General features: G+C 34.7%; 1 protein-coding gene across 1 annotated transcript; it reads left to right on the top strand.

The window, feature by feature from the left end:
• The first annotated feature begins 49 nt into the window (after nt 1-49).
• Nucleotides 50-12,805, top strand: LOC135074549 (sodium-dependent nutrient amino acid transporter 1-like). Its single transcript, XM_063968872.1, has 14 exons — nt 50-334; nt 3,750-3,971; nt 4,242-4,512; nt 4,620-4,833; nt 5,019-5,062; nt 5,531-5,678; nt 5,766-5,844; nt 7,325-7,428; nt 7,607-7,793; nt 8,125-8,301; nt 9,096-9,195; nt 11,784-11,963; nt 12,334-12,428; nt 12,536-12,805. The coding sequence occupies exons 1-14, from the start codon at nt 332-334 to the stop codon at nt 12,701-12,703; spliced, it is 1,992 nt and encodes a 663-aa protein (XP_063824942.1). The 5' UTR covers nt 50-331; the 3' UTR covers nt 12,704-12,805.
• The last annotated feature ends 5,307 nt before the right edge of the window (nt 12,806-18,112 follow it).

Here is an 18,112-nt window from a genome sequence, read left to right as displayed (position 1 = left end):
TAGGTCTTGCAATTTATTCAATCAAAACACCTGTCTGCATCTAGTAACAAGGTTGGACGAACATTAATTGATAGCTATTGTATCTATCAGTGATTAATATTAATTTCAAGAAGTATTGTTCCATGATATGGATCTAATACGCGATATAATGATAAATACGTGTGAGAAGGCTCCTTTCGTGGAGTCACCGGCGCGAGTGCCGCCTGATAGTATATTCAATATAAAACCTGCGCGCTGTGCGCTCGGCTTCTCAATACCTCGGCAGCGGGGCGGTCTCCACAGAAAACAAACAATTCAAAAACATATGAGAGTGCATTGAAGACCGGTAACCATGGTATGTACGAACAATAAACACTTTTAGTAATGCCTATTAAAGTGTACCAATAAATAAAATCAAATACAGTTATATGACATAATACGTAATCTAAAGTTCCAGTTATTTGAATCTTTGAACATTCCTCTGAATCAAAGTTGTTTGTATAGCAACACATTTGGAACATGTGGAACATTTTTATAGGTGTTAATTGTATTGAAGTTGCGATATAGTTTATAGTTATTAAATATATACTTTTGAGATCAGGTTAAACTTATTGGTTGGCGTATCTTCTTAGAATAAAACAAAACACGGATAACTAAGTAAATAGAGTGTGTAATTTTTAAGCGATGGCCTGCAGTGAAATCTACAGCTTAAACCGAAAGATTGAGTCACCGAGAGTAGACAGCTTATTTTTTTCTACGAAACTTTACAAGTTACTATTATCCGTTGTAAATAGTTTTCGATCTAGTCCTCTCATTTATTCTGATCACGTTTATCAAACGCACGAACTGTCAAACGGGAAAGTTAAAATAATTGATAAGAGTTCTGAAATTACCCAATTTTCTTAATTTTTCTTTTCGTAAGATTGTTTTACAAGATATTAAAAAAATTAAAAAAAATACGGACTTGTACGATTTGTCTTAAGCCCAACCTCCGGTGTCAGTGCGACGTGCTAATTTTGAGACACTCTGTATCACCAAGTCTAGATTATAAGCTGTATACCTATGAAAATTCTGAAACCATAGCAAACTGTAAAAAATCATTACAGGACTATTTTAATGGTATACAATTGTTAAATAATTATAAACATTCATCATGATTTACTCGTACTGTGACCGTGCTTCATAATATGAACTGGCAATTTCACAACTAAAAGTTCAGTAAGTATGTGATACGTACAGTAGTTTTGCAGTTTTGCAGTTTTGGACCAATCAAAAATTATAACGACATGTACCATGATACATTTCATATTACGAGTAGGTACCTATATGACATCGCACCTAATTTTGTTCAGAAGGATTAACAACTAACGAAACATTACAATCAGGCAATACATCTTATCTGTTTTTGTCATACTAAACAAACAGATTATGGGAATTTTCCTGGTAATAATAGTTTAGTAAATTACGCTATAGTAGACCTACCGAAACCTCCACACCTATCTATTATATTATCTATACCTACTAATCAAAGGACAAACCCATGAGTAGCTAGCCTTATTAGTTTGAGCGGCGATCTTTCAATCAAGATAAATAACTTATAATCATTACTCGAAATTCAGACAGCTTCTTTATGCAAACTTGTTCACTGACGATTTCGATAAGGATGGTTGTTGATAAAATTACTTAACTATTCCAGTTAACTAAATATTAATAGTTAAAGTAACTAACATAGTACATACATTACATCATACTTAGTAGTTTTCCTTCAAAGGAAAACATTGGAAATGGTGGTATTCACGAAGGATAAAAAAAACTTTCCGAGAACTTGAGGTCAGAGTTTCTTAGAAAATGTAAGACTTTCAGACGTATGTATTTTTTTAAATCTTTGGACATAAAACTAAAAATCCACCCTGCTTATTATGTTAAGAATGAGTCGTACTAAAACTATTTTCAAATAAAAATGGGTCATCACAATCACAATTAAATGTTTTTATCTTAAGTGGTACTCTCTATTAAAATTAAATAATGCATTATTTGGTTCGACTGGAGTGCTTTACACAATCAAAGTTCAAGTGTTTGCTTCAACAATATGGCCTAGTTATTACAAACTAAATTGCATACCTACTTAGAATATCATTTTCAAGGCCTAACTATGTACTATAGAACCGTCAATCACGTACCTACTTGAACCTGTACTTGAATTTTGAGTATTGTTTCATAATACTATGAAGGGCTTCAAACTTGACACTATAATAACATAATTAAATGATAGGCGAGCGAATGTGCAAAATTAAATGTAGAGTATCAACCGGCTTTACCTAGTTATAATAATTAATTACAGTCATACAGGGTGATACTGAAAGATTTTTTTGCTCTACTATCGGCCGCTCTCGATCATGTTATCTAAAAGAGAGTAAGAAAAGCTTTAGTACCTAAGCTGCTTGACAAATACGAACTATCTATGATACAGCTTTTAAAATAAAGTTATCCTTTGTAATTTACGAGAGACAAAAAATTACAACTTTAGAACATCTTCTTCATCAACTTATTGAGAGAAACATAAATAGGTTTTTGAAAAGATTTTGTCAATAATTCCGGAATGATGAAAGATACCAATACTAGCACTATTGGTGCCCTTTGTATAGTTAATTTAATTTGGTTTAATCAGTCTTTGACAACCTGTATGTTTACAATCAAAATGATACGCAATTCAATTAAAAGGTAATTTTGATATTAATCTTAAGATAGTGAATAGTAATCAATAACAGATTAGATTAACTTAATAAGGTTTAAGGATACTTATCTGTCATCTATTTTATATACCGAATGTACCGTCGAAAGCACATCAGACAATTAGATTGTTAATGCAAAATAGCGCCTAATACAACTGCATAAAATACAATATGGTTTAGCTTGATGTGCTGTTTATAATGACACACTTTATGTATGTACTCGTTTAAATGCATATATAGTCCAGTCAATAAAGCATTATAGATGGAAATCCGTGGAACACAATTTTTGACTTCGGGACTTTATTTAGACTAGTTAGGAGGTGAACATAGCAAAAGTCCCCTGAACGTCAATACCTAAATAACCGTTTGAGGTATATTTATGAAATTTGAAGCTGATGTTTATCTTGCAAGTCTCAACACATGAGCCTAATTTGAAGTGTTAATGCATAGTGCTTTTTGAGTGATGAGGAGTCAAAAGTGGCTCCAATTAGTTCGTCTAAATATACGCACGATGCAGTCCCCTCCCTGGAACTAGGCTTAACATGCTCCCGCATGTCTATAATGTTTGCTTAATGTTGATTTAGTCGATTTTCTCCTGATGGGAACATGTAAGACAAAATTAAAATTTCCAATATTACAGACCTTCTAGAGCAGATACCGCGAAAACTATACAAGTTAAAGAAAAACTTGACTGTCTCATCTGTAGCAAATTGAATAAGCTTTTTTTGGTTCATAGTAGCCATGTCACTAGGACGCATAGTTTCCGAGGATTAAGCGGAAAACCGAAAAGTGGTACCTTTAAACCCCCCTCTCCCCGCCGGCTCAAGGGCTAAGGGCGGGGACTTTTACTATGTTCTCCTCCTAACTAGTCTAAATAAAGTCCCGATGTCAGAAATTGTGTTCCAGGGATTTCTCTCTACACCGTCGTTAAAGCATTCATTGACTGGACTAATAGCAAGGTGGTATTATTGCTTCAATAAACATAGGTAGCATAATAAGCTAAATAACTAAATACGTACTAATTTTTGTGACTTATAGAGTGGTGAGAACAACAATGGATTCACAATGGAAGATCCTCCGCCAACAACGTCGGCTGACTCAACGTGGATCCCTGACTCTACACCGCCCTTAACTACGGCACCCTCAGGTCCGGCACCTGAGTACTCGAAAATGAAATGGTCAACGAATGGTCATGAGCAACCAATATCACCTCCACCTATCATAAAAGTACCGTTAGAACAGTCGGAGACAACAAAACAAGTAAGTTTGGGATGTTTTCTTTGGGATTTCAAACCGAATTTGTTTGCTAAATGTTAATAATATGTTGTTTAACACCCTATATTTTTAAATATGAAAACAATATTAAATAACTATACGAAAACTGTGGCAATATGTAGCTCTACCAGATTGAAGCACCATACAACAGTGCATGTGTACGATCCAATTAAAAATATCATCGTATAAATTCGAAGCATTAATCGGAGATGAAATCGTTAACATAACTCAACTTATGGCATTTGTTTGTTGCAGGATGCTGATGCAGAAAAAGCAGAACCACAGCGAGCGATGTGGGATAACCAGATCGAATTCCTTATGTCGTGTATCGCCACTTCTGTGGGTCTTGGCAACGTCTGGCGATTCCCATTCGTCGCTTACAAAAATGGCGGAGGGGCTTTTCTCATTCCTTATATTATAGTCCTGTTTCTAGTCGGAAAACCTATGTACTACTTAGAATGTATTGTGGGACAATTCAGTTCAAGAAATTCTGTAAAAGTTTGGTCACTGTCACCTGCAATGAGAGGTACGTACAACAATTGCTCAGGGTTCTTTGATTAGAATTCTGGTGCAGGCTTTATGTTAAAAAAACTTGTTTGGATAATTATTTATTCAAATACAATTTCTTTGCAGGTATAGGCTACGCGCAAGCACTCAGTTGCAGCTACATCGTGACCTACTACGTGTCCATCGTAGGACTGTGCTTGTATTACCTGGCAATGAGCTTCCAGGCGGAGCTGCCCTGGTCGAAATGTGATCCCGAGTGGGCCAACTGTGTGCCATCAGCCCCCAACCACGACATCATTACAACAAACGAAAGCAGAAGTAGCGCTGAACTTTACTTTGTGTAAGTTCTCAAAAGAAATATCTATGAAAAAATTATATTTGATGATATAAAAAATATTCATTTATTTTTAAATTTTAGTTTTTAAGTAATTTTAAGTTAATGTATTATTATAAAATTATTTCTGTTAAAAAAATAAATGGATTCATTTATTATTATTAATTTAACTTATTTTTATCTATTTTCAGTCATACGGTTCTGCAACAAAACAAGGGCCTGGAAGAAGGACTTGGTTAGTGTCTATAGATTTATATTATCCTATTTCATCATCATCATCATCATTTCAGCCACAGGACGTCCACTGCTGAACATAGGCCTCCCCCAATGACTTCCACATCGCACGGTTGGTAGCGGCCTGCATCCAGCGCCTTCCCGCTACTTTTATCAGGTCGTCGGTCCACCTTGTGGGTGGACGTCCCACGCTGCGTTTTCCGGTACGTGGCCTCCTATTTGTTATCCTATCCTTATCCTATTTGTTAATACAAATATTAAAGGAACTTCGAGACAAAATATTTACGTACCTATAAGTTAATAAATTTTACAGAGCGATTGATGCATGAGTGCATTTTTTACTTATTTTTACTAATATTTCGATACTAATAAAAAATCTTAAATACATAATAATACGTGTAATAAAAATTACACTGGAACTTATTATAGCTGAAAAGCTAATTTTAATCAGTGTTGTGTTAAATTACAGGAACTCCTGTATGGTATTTGGCGTTATGCCTTTTCGCGTCTTGGGTCATCATCTTCGTGATTGTAGCTCGAGGAGTCAAGAGTTCTGGAAAAGCTGCTTACTTCCTTGCCATATTCCCATATGTGGTTATGCTCATCTTACTCATCACGTTAGTACTGAGATATTTATTTGTGACTTGTTAGATTAGGTATTTTGTTTATGTTTTAGTCTAACACTATCATTACTATTATTTCAGTACATTATTACTGAATGGCGCTGGTAAAGGAATCCTCTTTTTCATTACACCGCAATGGGATAAACTTCTAAAACTTGAGGTAAAAATTAAAAATATTAAAGCTCTATTAATCTCAACAATTTCTACCGTTAAAAATATCTTTGCGATTTGATTTAAAGGACAATGTTCGTTCTCCATACATTGTTCGCCGTTAGATCAACAGTGCCGAAATAATACTTTCTAGGTTCTAAATGACACAAATCTTTATGTAAGAACAATTATTCCTGGCGGACCAATTCTATAAACTTATTGATAGCAATATTGTTATCATAACCTCTTACTTACTAGTATTGTATTATATTATTTTATGCACATCGATTTGGGAGATGTTCTGTATTGTAGTTGTCGCAGCCAAATTGTATTATAATATTGGACGGGTTTTGGAAATAGCTCGGCGTTCCACTTTTATGATTTACTTACTTACATTTTGCACGTAAATAAATAACATGAATCCTATGTTTACTTTCCACTCTTGACATTTAACACGTGACTTACCAAACTAACTATCTCCATGGTTACCGTCTTAGTCTATGCATGACTAGGGATTGAACAACTTTTAATTGAATATTATTAGCAATTCTCGATAATTATTATCGATTGAAAAATATTCGGTATTTGAATCGAAAGATATATTCAATTTTATCAATATCAAAATATTCAATTTTAATAATAAAATAAATATTATTTACTACCACCTATGAAATGTTCTAAAAATTGCCTGGAGCGCTCCCCCAATCCTGGGTTTTCCCTTTCCAAGCTGAGAGGATATCATTTTGGTTCTATCGATACATTATAAAGGTACTTAATATTTGAAATGTATTACCAATTATTGTTATAAGCATTTTGAGCGAATAAAACTTTCAATTCTATTAGAACTTTAGACATTTCTCTCACTTTAAGCGGCATTGGATTTTTCATCGAATTTTGAAACTGTAACAGATATATTAAAGATGATCCCATATTGTTGTCATTGTCTATATCAGTGTTATGATCACAATTCTTTTTATTTTATTCATGACCTTCGACCAGTTGGACACATTAGATAGCTTCTTGTAGTATCGTGCAATATATTTTTAACTTTTAATTAAAATCTAGTCATACTGTAGCAATTTGGACGATTTATTTTATTTACAAGATCGGTATCTTATTGTCTATGATGACCGCAGTCAACATCACTATTACATGGGTTCCTAACAATGAAGTACGGCATTGCCTTGTGCCGATTTTACATAGATTTTATCGACACAAATTATGGAACTTCATAGGATATGGAGCAGGCCACGCCCTAAAATGTCCGGATGTCGTCATAGTATTATGGAATACATATAAAATACTTTTAAAATTTCATTTTTTAATCCTCAAGTGTCCGTTACAATCTAATTAATATTTAAGTATTCAAAAAGTAAGAGATTAATTTTGATACTTTACTGCTGTGCCCAGGAATCTAAGGCGGTTTCTGACAATGTCCTTTCTGTAATTGGCGATAAATATGACTTAAAACTACTTCCCAATGATTACAGGTCTGGTATGCCGCTGTGACACAGGTGTTTTATTCTCTATCAGTGTGTACCGGAGCAATCATTATGTTTTCATCGTATAACGGCTTTAGGCAAAATATTTACAGGTGAGCACAATCATTATTAAAAAACTTAAAAGTAATTGATGGGTTAATGATATCGTCCCACTACCTACAATAATCACCGTGGAACGATATCGTCAATATTCCTGTTTCGAGTTTCCCTGTAAACCCTATTAATAGTCATATTCATGTTTCAGTAACTATCTTTTAAATCACGTTACAGAGATGCAATGATCGTGACAACTTTAGACACCTTCACAAGTCTCCTCTCCGGTGTCACAATTTTCGGGATCCTTGGCAATTTAGCATATGAACTGAACACTGAGGTAGACGAAGTGGTGGGCTCAGGAGGTACGGGTCTTGCCTTCATTTCCTACCCTGACGCAATTGCCAAGACATTTTTGCCACAGGTATGATACACAAAATAATTAATTAAAATACTTATTGCTAAATTATGGTTTCAATTTAAATCAAGTGGTTATTAGTAGACAGAAGATATATCAGTAACTTTTATAAGAAATGGTAAAATATGCATCTGACCAGTTTAAAGAGTGCATTGTAAACCAACTGATCTATTTGCCTCTGGCAAATTAGAAGGAGTCGTCATCCTACAGTGGAGAACGTCAGACTTGATAATGATGATGATGATAATGATTTTTAGAACATCATATCCATAGGTAATACAATTTACATTGTTATCTGTCTTTCAAAGGTTTGACACATTATTTAACCTGTTTTCAGTTATTCTCGGTGCTGTTCTTCCTGATGATGACGGTTCTGGGCGTGGGCTCCGGGGTGGCGCTGCTGTCGACTATCAATACAGTCGTAATGGATGCCTTCCCGCGCGTGCCCACCATCTACATGTCAGCCATGTGCTGCACCGTCGGCTTCGGCTTGGGGCTCATATACGTTACACCGGTAAGGACCCATATTATGTTGTACTATCCTACTAATATTATAAATGCGAAAGTTTGTGTGGATGTTTGTTACTCTTTCACGCAAAAACTACTGAACGGATTTTGATGAAACTTTACAGTATTATTGTTTATAACCCAGAATAACATATTGGCTATAATTTATGTCGATATGTGACAAACTAAATTTCACGCGGGTGAAGCCGCGGGCAATTTTCAATAATTTTATCGTATTCCATTCGTGTACACCCACAAGGTGGACAGATGTCCTCACAAAGGAAATCTGAAAACCATTTGGGGTGGCCTATGTTCAGCAGTAGACGTCCTGTGGCTGAAATGATGATGATTCCAATCGTTTCAATACGTACGTTTCTTAGTTTTGTGGGAAAATGGGATTTTTATATGGGAATATTATTATAAATAAAGTAGCATAACGTAAATACTGTTATCTTAACCTTCATTTAGTTGTTCAGCATGCCAAGGACCAAGAACCGCTGCATAGTTGTATTGTTCAAATGTCTAGACTGAAGCTAAGCTTCATGCTGTATTACAAAGTAATTAGTCACCTAATACCTACCTTATTGAAAGAACATCGTCAACAAGAATGCAATATTACTCACCAAACGTGATTTGTGCCAAGGAGGTATTCACATTCATTGGGAGGAATCTGTCTCATCTTTTCCGTTTCTTGTAAATAGGTATGAATCATCGTAAAACCTTAAGTTAATTTAAATAAACAAATAGCTGTAGGTAGGTACTTTAGATTTTAAATCAAATTTGTTCTTTGTCTTATTCCAGGGTGGCCAATACGTATTGGAGCTGGTTGACTACTATGGCGGTACTTTCTTGGTCCTGTTTTGTGCCATTACAGAACTAATAGGAATTTGCTGGATTTATGGTACGTTTTCTATAATTTTATGAAATTATAACTAAAATAACAATTGCATAAAGAATGAAGTTAATTAGCCAAAATAATCTAAACAAAACTTACCATTACATTCCGTCTGAATGTTGTGCTTACCCTTAAGTGACATATATATCGCACGTTCATAATCAAACCGTCACTATACGAAATTGGGAGAAATTGAGTTAACAACGCCATCAATCAGCGCTCCGCGAAAAGTGCATGCTGTAAAAATCCCACGCTTAAAGCTCAAATAGTTCGGCAAATATCACTAGTGTCGTTATGGAGTTTAATGGGAAAACCGGCATTTGTTGTGAGTAACAGTGACACGTTTTTAGTAGTGACGGGATGTGGACGGGCACGCCGTGATAGTTATGTAAACTCTGTGTTGAAAAACGTCATTTTTAGCATAAAGACGCTTTTACTCCAAAACCATAAGATAAGTCACAATAAAGTAATACGAAAAACGCCTTAAAACAAAAAGTGACAATATTTCTCTTACATTTTTAAAAAGATTGTTCATCACTTCGTAGAATATTGTGTTTATCCAAATAGTGAAATATTAAAACAACAAGAAAGATTTTTAAATGATTAAGTAGTTATAATTTTATCTAACAAAAATGCCACCAGGCAATCCAAACACTAGTAAAATCAAAGAAATTATCAAGGTAATTACTACTTTGTCTAGCGTTTGTGGACTATGAAAAAGCCTTGGATTCGATCGAAATCTGAGCAGTGCTACAGTCTCTCCAACGGTGCCAAATTGACTATAGATACATCGAAGTGTTGACAGGCTTGTACGAAAACGCCACAATGTCGGTTCGTCTCCAGGATCAGGACTCGAAACTCATCCAGTTGCAGCACTTGCAGCAAGGGGTGAGACAGGGAGATGTCATATCTCCGATACTGTTCAACACCGCCCTGGAAGATGTTTTCAAGCTTCTGAACTGGAGCGGATTCAGCATAATTATCAATGAGTACATAATCCACCTTCGATTTGCGGACGATGTCGTGCGTGCGGGCTGAGACTGGAAGATCTAGGCATAATGCTCGATGGCCTAAGTAGAGCCTCTCAACAAGTGGGCCTGATGAATGAGTATGAAAATGAATATGGACAAGACAAAAAACATGTCAAATGTCCATGTAGTATCCACTTGTCTGGAGACTCTACACTCGAAAGTTTGATGACCTGGGACAAACAGTCCAGTTACGTAGGTCTAACTTCGAGAAAGAGGTCAATCGTCAATCCAACTCGGCTGGGCAGCGTTCGGGAAGCTTCGTGATATTCTCACGTCCGAAATACCGCAGTGCCTCAAGACAAAAGTTTGATCATGTGTGTTGCCAGTGATATTTTATGAATCTGAGAGGTCACCCAAAAGGTGATGGAGCGTGCGATGCTCAGTTAGTTTCCCTACGTGATTGAATCAGAAATGAGGAGATCCACAGGAGAACCAAAGTGACCGACATAGCCCGCAGAATCGCTAAAATCAAGTGGCAGTGGGCGGGGCACATAGCTCGCAGAGGTAATGGCCGCTGGATAATGATCCAGAATTTAAACCTACTTCTCTGAGCCTTTTTCCCATGAAAAATCACTATCTAGTTCGTCAAGTTCATCGAGGTCATCAAGTTCTTGTTGTTTAAAGGCTGCCTGAACAAGAGAGTACCTTATTTTCTAAGAAGTTGATTTATGTGATGTAATTTTATAGTAATTTCATGTGTGTAACGTATTTATTTCTGATCGAGAATTTACATTTATTACTGTTACCATTGGTACCACTTAATCCAAATTATTAAGTTTTAAGTTCATTAAAATTACTGATTTTTCTATGTTAGTTTTATTTAATAATAATCATTTTTAAATTTTTCATCGTCAAATTTATATGAAAATAGTGACATTTCTACCGGAATTAATAATACAACATTAACATGTTTTTAATTGAAAACTGTCACTGTCTCAATTTTAGTGGAAAAGTGACACTATTTTTAGGGAAAAAATTAAATATTAAATAAACCATTATGATAATTTGAAAGATAATTATATTTCCGTAAAAGCCAAACAAGCCACTACTGGTATTTAACAAAAAACAAAACATTTAATAGCATTTTGCTCATTTTGCAAAGGTTTTAAGATTTGAGCATTTCAAATGCTTTTCCTGAAAAATCGACTTTTTTGTATAGTGACAGTTTGATTATGAACGTGCGATATCAGAAATGTTATCTTCATAAATGTTAATCATAAGAGTATAATATACATATATGTTGTTGGTATGCCATATAAATAAATAAATAAATTACATTCCTTGCACTAATATTTATGTTAAGCTGAAATCAATTAGCAAGGACACTCTACAAATCTAAGGAGTCATCATCTTTAGCAATGAACTAGCAGTACAAAACGACTCGCACAAATATTCTGAGCTAAGCTTTAACCAGCTCTAAAAAGAAATTATAGCCAATTTCAAAAGAAAAACTAATTTAGAATACTTAACTATAAATGTATACCTACCGACTGGTGGATACAGGCATCTATAAGGTTTTTTCAAGTGTCTGCCTAATATAATGTTTTATGTACTTAATTCCAGGTCTAGAAAACATCTGCCTGGACATCGAGTTCATGCTGGGCATCAAGACGTCCTTCTACTGGCGCATCTGCTGGGGCATCGTCACGCCGGCGCTCATGGTCACCGTGTTCGGTTACGCGCTCGCTTCCTTCGAAGCCCTGGTCTTCGGCGAGGACTACTACTACCCTACAGCTGGATATGGTACTTTCATTCAAATACCATAACTGTACAATACCCTTTATAAATTGACGTAGTATACAAAAACTGTCAATTTGTCCAACTTATCTATTCTTTAGATAAGTGTTATTTGTTTTTTTTGGAAATTAACCTAAAAGTGAAAGAATACGAGAACTAAATAAGAATACAGTAACTTTCTGAAGTCAACGAACCAAGCTACTTGCCGTGGACAAAATTATTAGGTAAATCCTACAAGTCCAAGCCAAATTTCGATCTTGTTGTTACATAGTCGACGTCATAATCAATGGATAAATAAATAATTATTTAGTCAAAAAACAACGTAGACCACAGGAATATATTATTATTATCTATCATATGAAACGTTTTTTTACAGCTGCCGGATATGTCATGCTGGGAATGGGGATCATTTTCGTTCCTTTAGTTATGGGCATGGTCATATGGAAAAATAGAAATAACAGCTTCAAGCAGGTCAGTGATATTATAAAAAAATAAAAAACAAGTTTCTCTCTTTTACATAAAATAACGTTTTTAAATATAGAACTTATCTAATTTTGTATTTATTTTTAACATTGCAGGTTATCAAGAAGTCATTCCATTATAGTCCCAAATGGGGCCCTCGTTCTGCCCTGATAAAGGAGGAATGGCATCAGTTCATAGCAGAAGCCAAGTCAGACCGCATGGGTACTTCCTTCTGGAGACACATAGGCAATATCTTGACCGGTGGATATAGGTCGGGAAAATAATCTAGTCGTTATTAGATTGTTTAATGTAAATATGAATAGAATTAAGAAATAGTAGGTATAATAACTTTGTGTTAAGTGAATTATTAAAAAATATTTTCAACATTCTGCGTTTCTTTTCCATACACCGAAGAAACTTTATTTAGTACGTTCAATGGAAAAATCTATTTCATATGTATGAGCTGCTCCGAAAAAAATATAAAATCAAGAGGTTAACAAATTGGGTAAACATCCAATATGTGATCAAAGTGGAATCGACCCATAATAATTATATGGTAGCTTTAGTTTAGTTCTAGAAGAGTCACGAAACATTCATCTTTGTAAACCTTGAATAGGTAATTCAAACATAAATAATCTTAATCAATTTGAATAGGGAAACAAAAACCTTTGTTTGATAACACATGGATAAAGATCTTATGCAACTGAATTTGTTTTTAATATTCCCGACGAATAGAATCATCAAATTTAATTAATTAATTATAGCCTCAGATCATAGAAAGAGAATAGATATGAAGTCGCGCGTAACTACAACGAGAACCAGTGTCCCCACATTTCCCCCACCACAGCTCCCACACACACATTCAACTGTGTAAAAACAAAGCGACTGAGAGTCTACGACAACATGTGCAACTGGCTTAAAAGTGCTGTGATTGGCCAGAAGGCGTGCCTTATGGCCAATCAATGGCCGCGTGACGTGACGCACACTTTGAAAAAAGCAATTAGAGAGAAGAAAGATAAAATGGAGTCGATAAGATATCGATACTTTAAATCGCTAGGGGCAAGGCTCGAAACTGGTTTCACAAAATGCTTATGTATGAAAACCTTTTTATTATTATACGTTATTATTAACTACTATCACGCATTTACTTTTTAATTATGGCGATCTGCGTACCGCATAATTATGTTTATCAAAAATAATGCCTATATTAGGCTTTCAATTAGCTCTTATAGTAATTACATAGTTGACAGTTACTAATTACTTCTACTGTTATTATTTTTTTTGTAAAATCTTATAATCGCAAGTAACACATCATTTTTTTATTTAAAATTACAAAATAGAAAATTATAATTTACTTCTATTTATCGATAATAGGAAACCGCATTAGAACACGAGCACGGCACTATGTTACGACCGGCACATGCGGCCGTACTGTGTATTTTCACACGACAGTGGATATCGGAAGAAATTAAATACATTGCGCAGTAGTTGAGCATGACATAAAGTGGTTGCTAACTAAATCGTCAATGTACAAGTGTGTTAGAATTTTTATCACCACTGATTTCGATATCGCAGTAACTGTTACGGCACTGAATTCGTTCGTAAAAATGTTTAGTTTTTTTTATTTATAAGCAAAATACCAATGGATTTGCAATACTTACATGTAGTAAATGACTCCATTGTACCTGTTAGTTCTTCGTTTCACTTGTTTTATTGCACGTAACGACGCATTATCCAAAATATCGGAGAACATTTCCTTAGTACGACTGAATCGCGACTAAACTAGCTACGCGGCCGATGTTCGTTTCTGGGCATATCGCGGAGACACGCGCCACGCCCCCGTTTCACATCTATTCCCTTCTATGATCTGAGATTATAGCACTTGGGTGAAAACCGCGGCTAAAGTTCATAAATAGCCTATCTATAATAATAAAACACATAGCCGAGACACATACTAAGTAAACGGCACTCAGGATTAATTATTAATTCAAATTAAGTTTGATAATGGTCACTTGCCTACACTACGAATGCAAAGAGTCTGCGTTTTGCTACGAGACTACGCTACGGTTTCGTAGGCTACGACGCTACGACTCGTAGTCAACATTTTGAAACAGCGACGCGCGATGATTTTTTACATTCCATTATTTCAAGTAAAATATGATAATAAAACCTCGGAAAGACTGGATTCATCCGTCACTACCAATACATACAAATAATATGTATTAGTAACTGCTGCCATAAGTCTGCCATCGGTATCAAATGACGTAAATTTAAAAAATTTCCACTGGAAATAGCAATTGAGAATGTTACTAGGTATGCAAAATCACTTGAAACCTATGTTACAGTTAAGCTTTTACATTTACAAATACATTAGTTTTTATTTCATTCAAAAATACCCAGTAGTTATGATTTTATAGGCATTCAAAGTTCGCTTAAATATTGAGTCCCGCCGACGGTCACGTGACCCCGTGTGACGTACATTCACAGCGTCCGCTCACTAGAAAACGGATATAAACATACTTAATTTTTTTTTTTTTTTTGTAAATACAAGCTTATTATACATATTAACACCCAGACCCATCACAGAAATTAAAATTGAACCAAACCCAAACTTGATGCGATTGTGTCGTTTTATTGCGAATTACCTTCCAGCTCCATCATCAGATCAGCTCCATGTCATCATAATATTGCATGGTCATCCAAATCACATGTGTTTGCGAAATTTCAGCTTAATCGGTTGCCTGGAAGTGGGTCTTAATTCAGCTTGCAAGATTCCACCCATACAAATTTGAGCCAGTCACTGTAATATGACGTCACGCGCATAAAATGGCGGGCCGGCCGCCGCCCGCACTTTTAAAATTCAATATCTTGGAAACTAATTGACGTATCGAAATAATTCTTTCACGTGTATTTTTTATTTTTAACAGAGAATACAGAAAGCTAAAAAACAAAATTAGTGAACATTCTTCATTGTTTGTACTTTCGGCCAAATTTGAGTTTATTTAATAATAGTTCCAAGCTTATCACAATTTTTCTGAACGTGTGCCATGGAGGTTATCTTAGTATCAAGTGACGTAGACGTAGGGTATCTTACGGTCCCCTCTCGTACTATGTACAATGGGTATTGAGAAACTAGCTTTTTATATAAGGTCACCTCCAAAAGACAGACGAAATTTTAATAGGGCATCTAATAATATTAGAAAAATTGGACCCTAGCATTAAAACCAAAAAAAAATAGGCTAGTTTCTGTTTTTACTTTACCTAACAAACTAAATGTAATATTTTTATTTTTAAACCCTCTCTGTCATTTTCACATTATTTACATAAGCTGCTGGACGTGACGTCCTTGTACACGGATGCACTGTCTGGCACGATCGATGCCATATATGCCTCCGGACCGCACTGAGCACTTCGGGTTCACTCAACATAACATCAAAAAATCTCGAAAACTAGCATTCTAAAAATATGGTTGTATTATCTAAAACGAATTAATTTAAGATGTTTTATTGGTCCCTTAAATATCGTCTGTCTTTTGGAGGTGACCTTATATACCTACTACGAGTAATATTGAAACAAATATACCTAGTCTTCATGCTTCTTTCCTGTTAAGCATGACAAGTGGAATCTAATCTATTTATGTAGAATTATTAACATTGTATTAATTGCCACGATATTCCACCATTGCTTTATCCATATCACTTTAATCTTATATTAATTGCTTACGTTTAAGCTCCTTAATACTGCTATGTCATAGTTGAATAGCTGGTATTCAGTGTGTAATTTACACCAACACTATGTTGTACTTAATTACTCACGATAAGAGATGAATGTGATGATGCTCATAAGAAAAAAGAATTTAGTAACATAAATCCACTGGCAAATAAGTCCTCACTTATCTAGTTTCACTGACTCTACTTTGCAGTCGAGTAGATATTTTATCAGTAAAAAAGAAGAAGCCACCCTTTTGATATTTAGCGTGTTTATTATTCTTGCTTACAATCAGGCGACCCAAATCTGAAATACAAAAATAATTAATAAAAAGATTTTGGTCTCTCACTCAAATCACTCAAATAGGAGTAAAAAAAAAGTTATGATAAAAATCATTTGAGCTAGAGTAGCATATTATGTATATGTGTGTACCTACCTTAAGCTTAAGTAACGTGATTTCGTGAAAGGTGTGATCAGAATCACAATTATCGGAGAATGTTATATCAGATCACAGTCGGATAACTATCTAAAGGACAATGTTCGTTCTCCATACATTGTTCGCCGTTAGATCAACAGTGCCGAAATAATACTTTCTAGGTTCTAAATGACACAAATCTTTATGTAAGAACAATTATTCCTGGCGGACCAATTCTATAAACTTATTGATAGCAATATTTTTATCATAACCTCTTACTTACTAGTATTGTATTATATTATTTTATGCACATCGATTTGGGAGATGTTCTGTATTGTAGTTGTCGCAGCCAAATTGTATTATAATATTGGACGGGTTTTGGAAATAGCTCGGCGTTCCACTTTTATGATTTACTTACTTACATTTTGCACGTAAATAAATAACATGAATCCTATGTTTACTTTCCACTCTTGACATTTAACACGTGACTTACCAAACTAACTATCTCCATGGTTACCGTCTTAGTCTATGCATGACTAGGGATTGAACAACTTTTAATTGAATATTATTAACAATTCTCGATAATTATTATCTATTGAAAAATATTCGGTATTTGAATCGAAAGATATATTCAATTTTATCAATATCAAAATATTCAATTTTAATAATAAAATAAATATTATTTACTACCACCTATGAAATGTTCTAAAAATTGCCTGGAGCGCTCCCCCAATCCTGGGTTTTCCCTTTCCAAGCTGAGAGGATATCATTCTGGTTCTATCGATACATTATAAAGGTACTTAATATTTGAAATGTATTACCAATTATTGTTATAAGCATTTTGAGCGAATAAAACTTTCAATTCTATTAGAACTTTAGACATTTCTCTCACTTTAAGCGGCATTGGATTTTTCATCGAATTTTGAAACTGTAACAGATATATTAAAGATGATCCCATATTGTTGTCATTGTCTATATCAGTGTTATGATCACAATTATTTTTATTTTATTCATGACCTTCGACCAGTTGGACACATTAGAAAGCTTCTTGTAGTATCGTGCAATATATTTTTAACTTTTAATTAAAATCTAGTCATACTGTAGCAATTTGGACGATTTATTTTATTTACAAGATCGGTATCTTATTGTCTATGATGACCGCAGTCAACATCACTATTACATGGATTCCTAACAATGAAGTACGGCATTGCCTTGTGCCGATTTTACATAGATTTTATCGACACAAATTATGGAACTTCATAGGATATGGAGCAGGCCACGCCCTAAAATGTCCGGATGTCGTCATAGTATTATGGAATACATATAAAATACTTTTATTATTTCATTTTTTAATCCTCAAGTGTCCGTTACAATCTAATTAATATTTAAGTATTCAAAAAGTAAGAGATTAATTTTGATACTTTACTGCTGTGCCCAGGAATCTAAGGCGGTTTCTGACAATGTCCTTTAATCTACGAAGGCCACGGACACGGTTTCAACAAGTTCTGTTTTACGTGCTTTTTATTTATTTATTATCAGAAAATGTATGTTTACAGACAGGTCCAAAACA

Source organism: Ostrinia nubilalis, chromosome 9, assembly GCF_963855985.1.
Source record: "Ostrinia nubilalis chromosome 9, ilOstNubi1.1, whole genome shotgun sequence".
Lineage (NCBI taxonomy): Eukaryota > Metazoa > Arthropoda > Insecta > Lepidoptera > Crambidae > Ostrinia > Ostrinia nubilalis.
This window is presented reverse-complemented; position numbering and strand designations above follow the sequence as displayed.

What these genes read in the sequence shown, in the direction of transcription:
- LOC135074549 (XM_063968872.1), top strand. An exon ending in AGTCGGAGACAACAAAACAA is followed by an intron (nt 3,972 to 4,241) that starts GTAAGTTTGGGA and finishes TGTTTGTTGCAG; the next exon opens with GATGCTGATGCAGAAAAAGC. An exon ending in AGCGCTGAACTTTACTTTGT is followed by an intron (nt 4,834 to 5,018) that starts GTAAGTTCTCAA and finishes ATCTATTTTCAG; the next exon opens with TCATACGGTTCTGCAACAAA.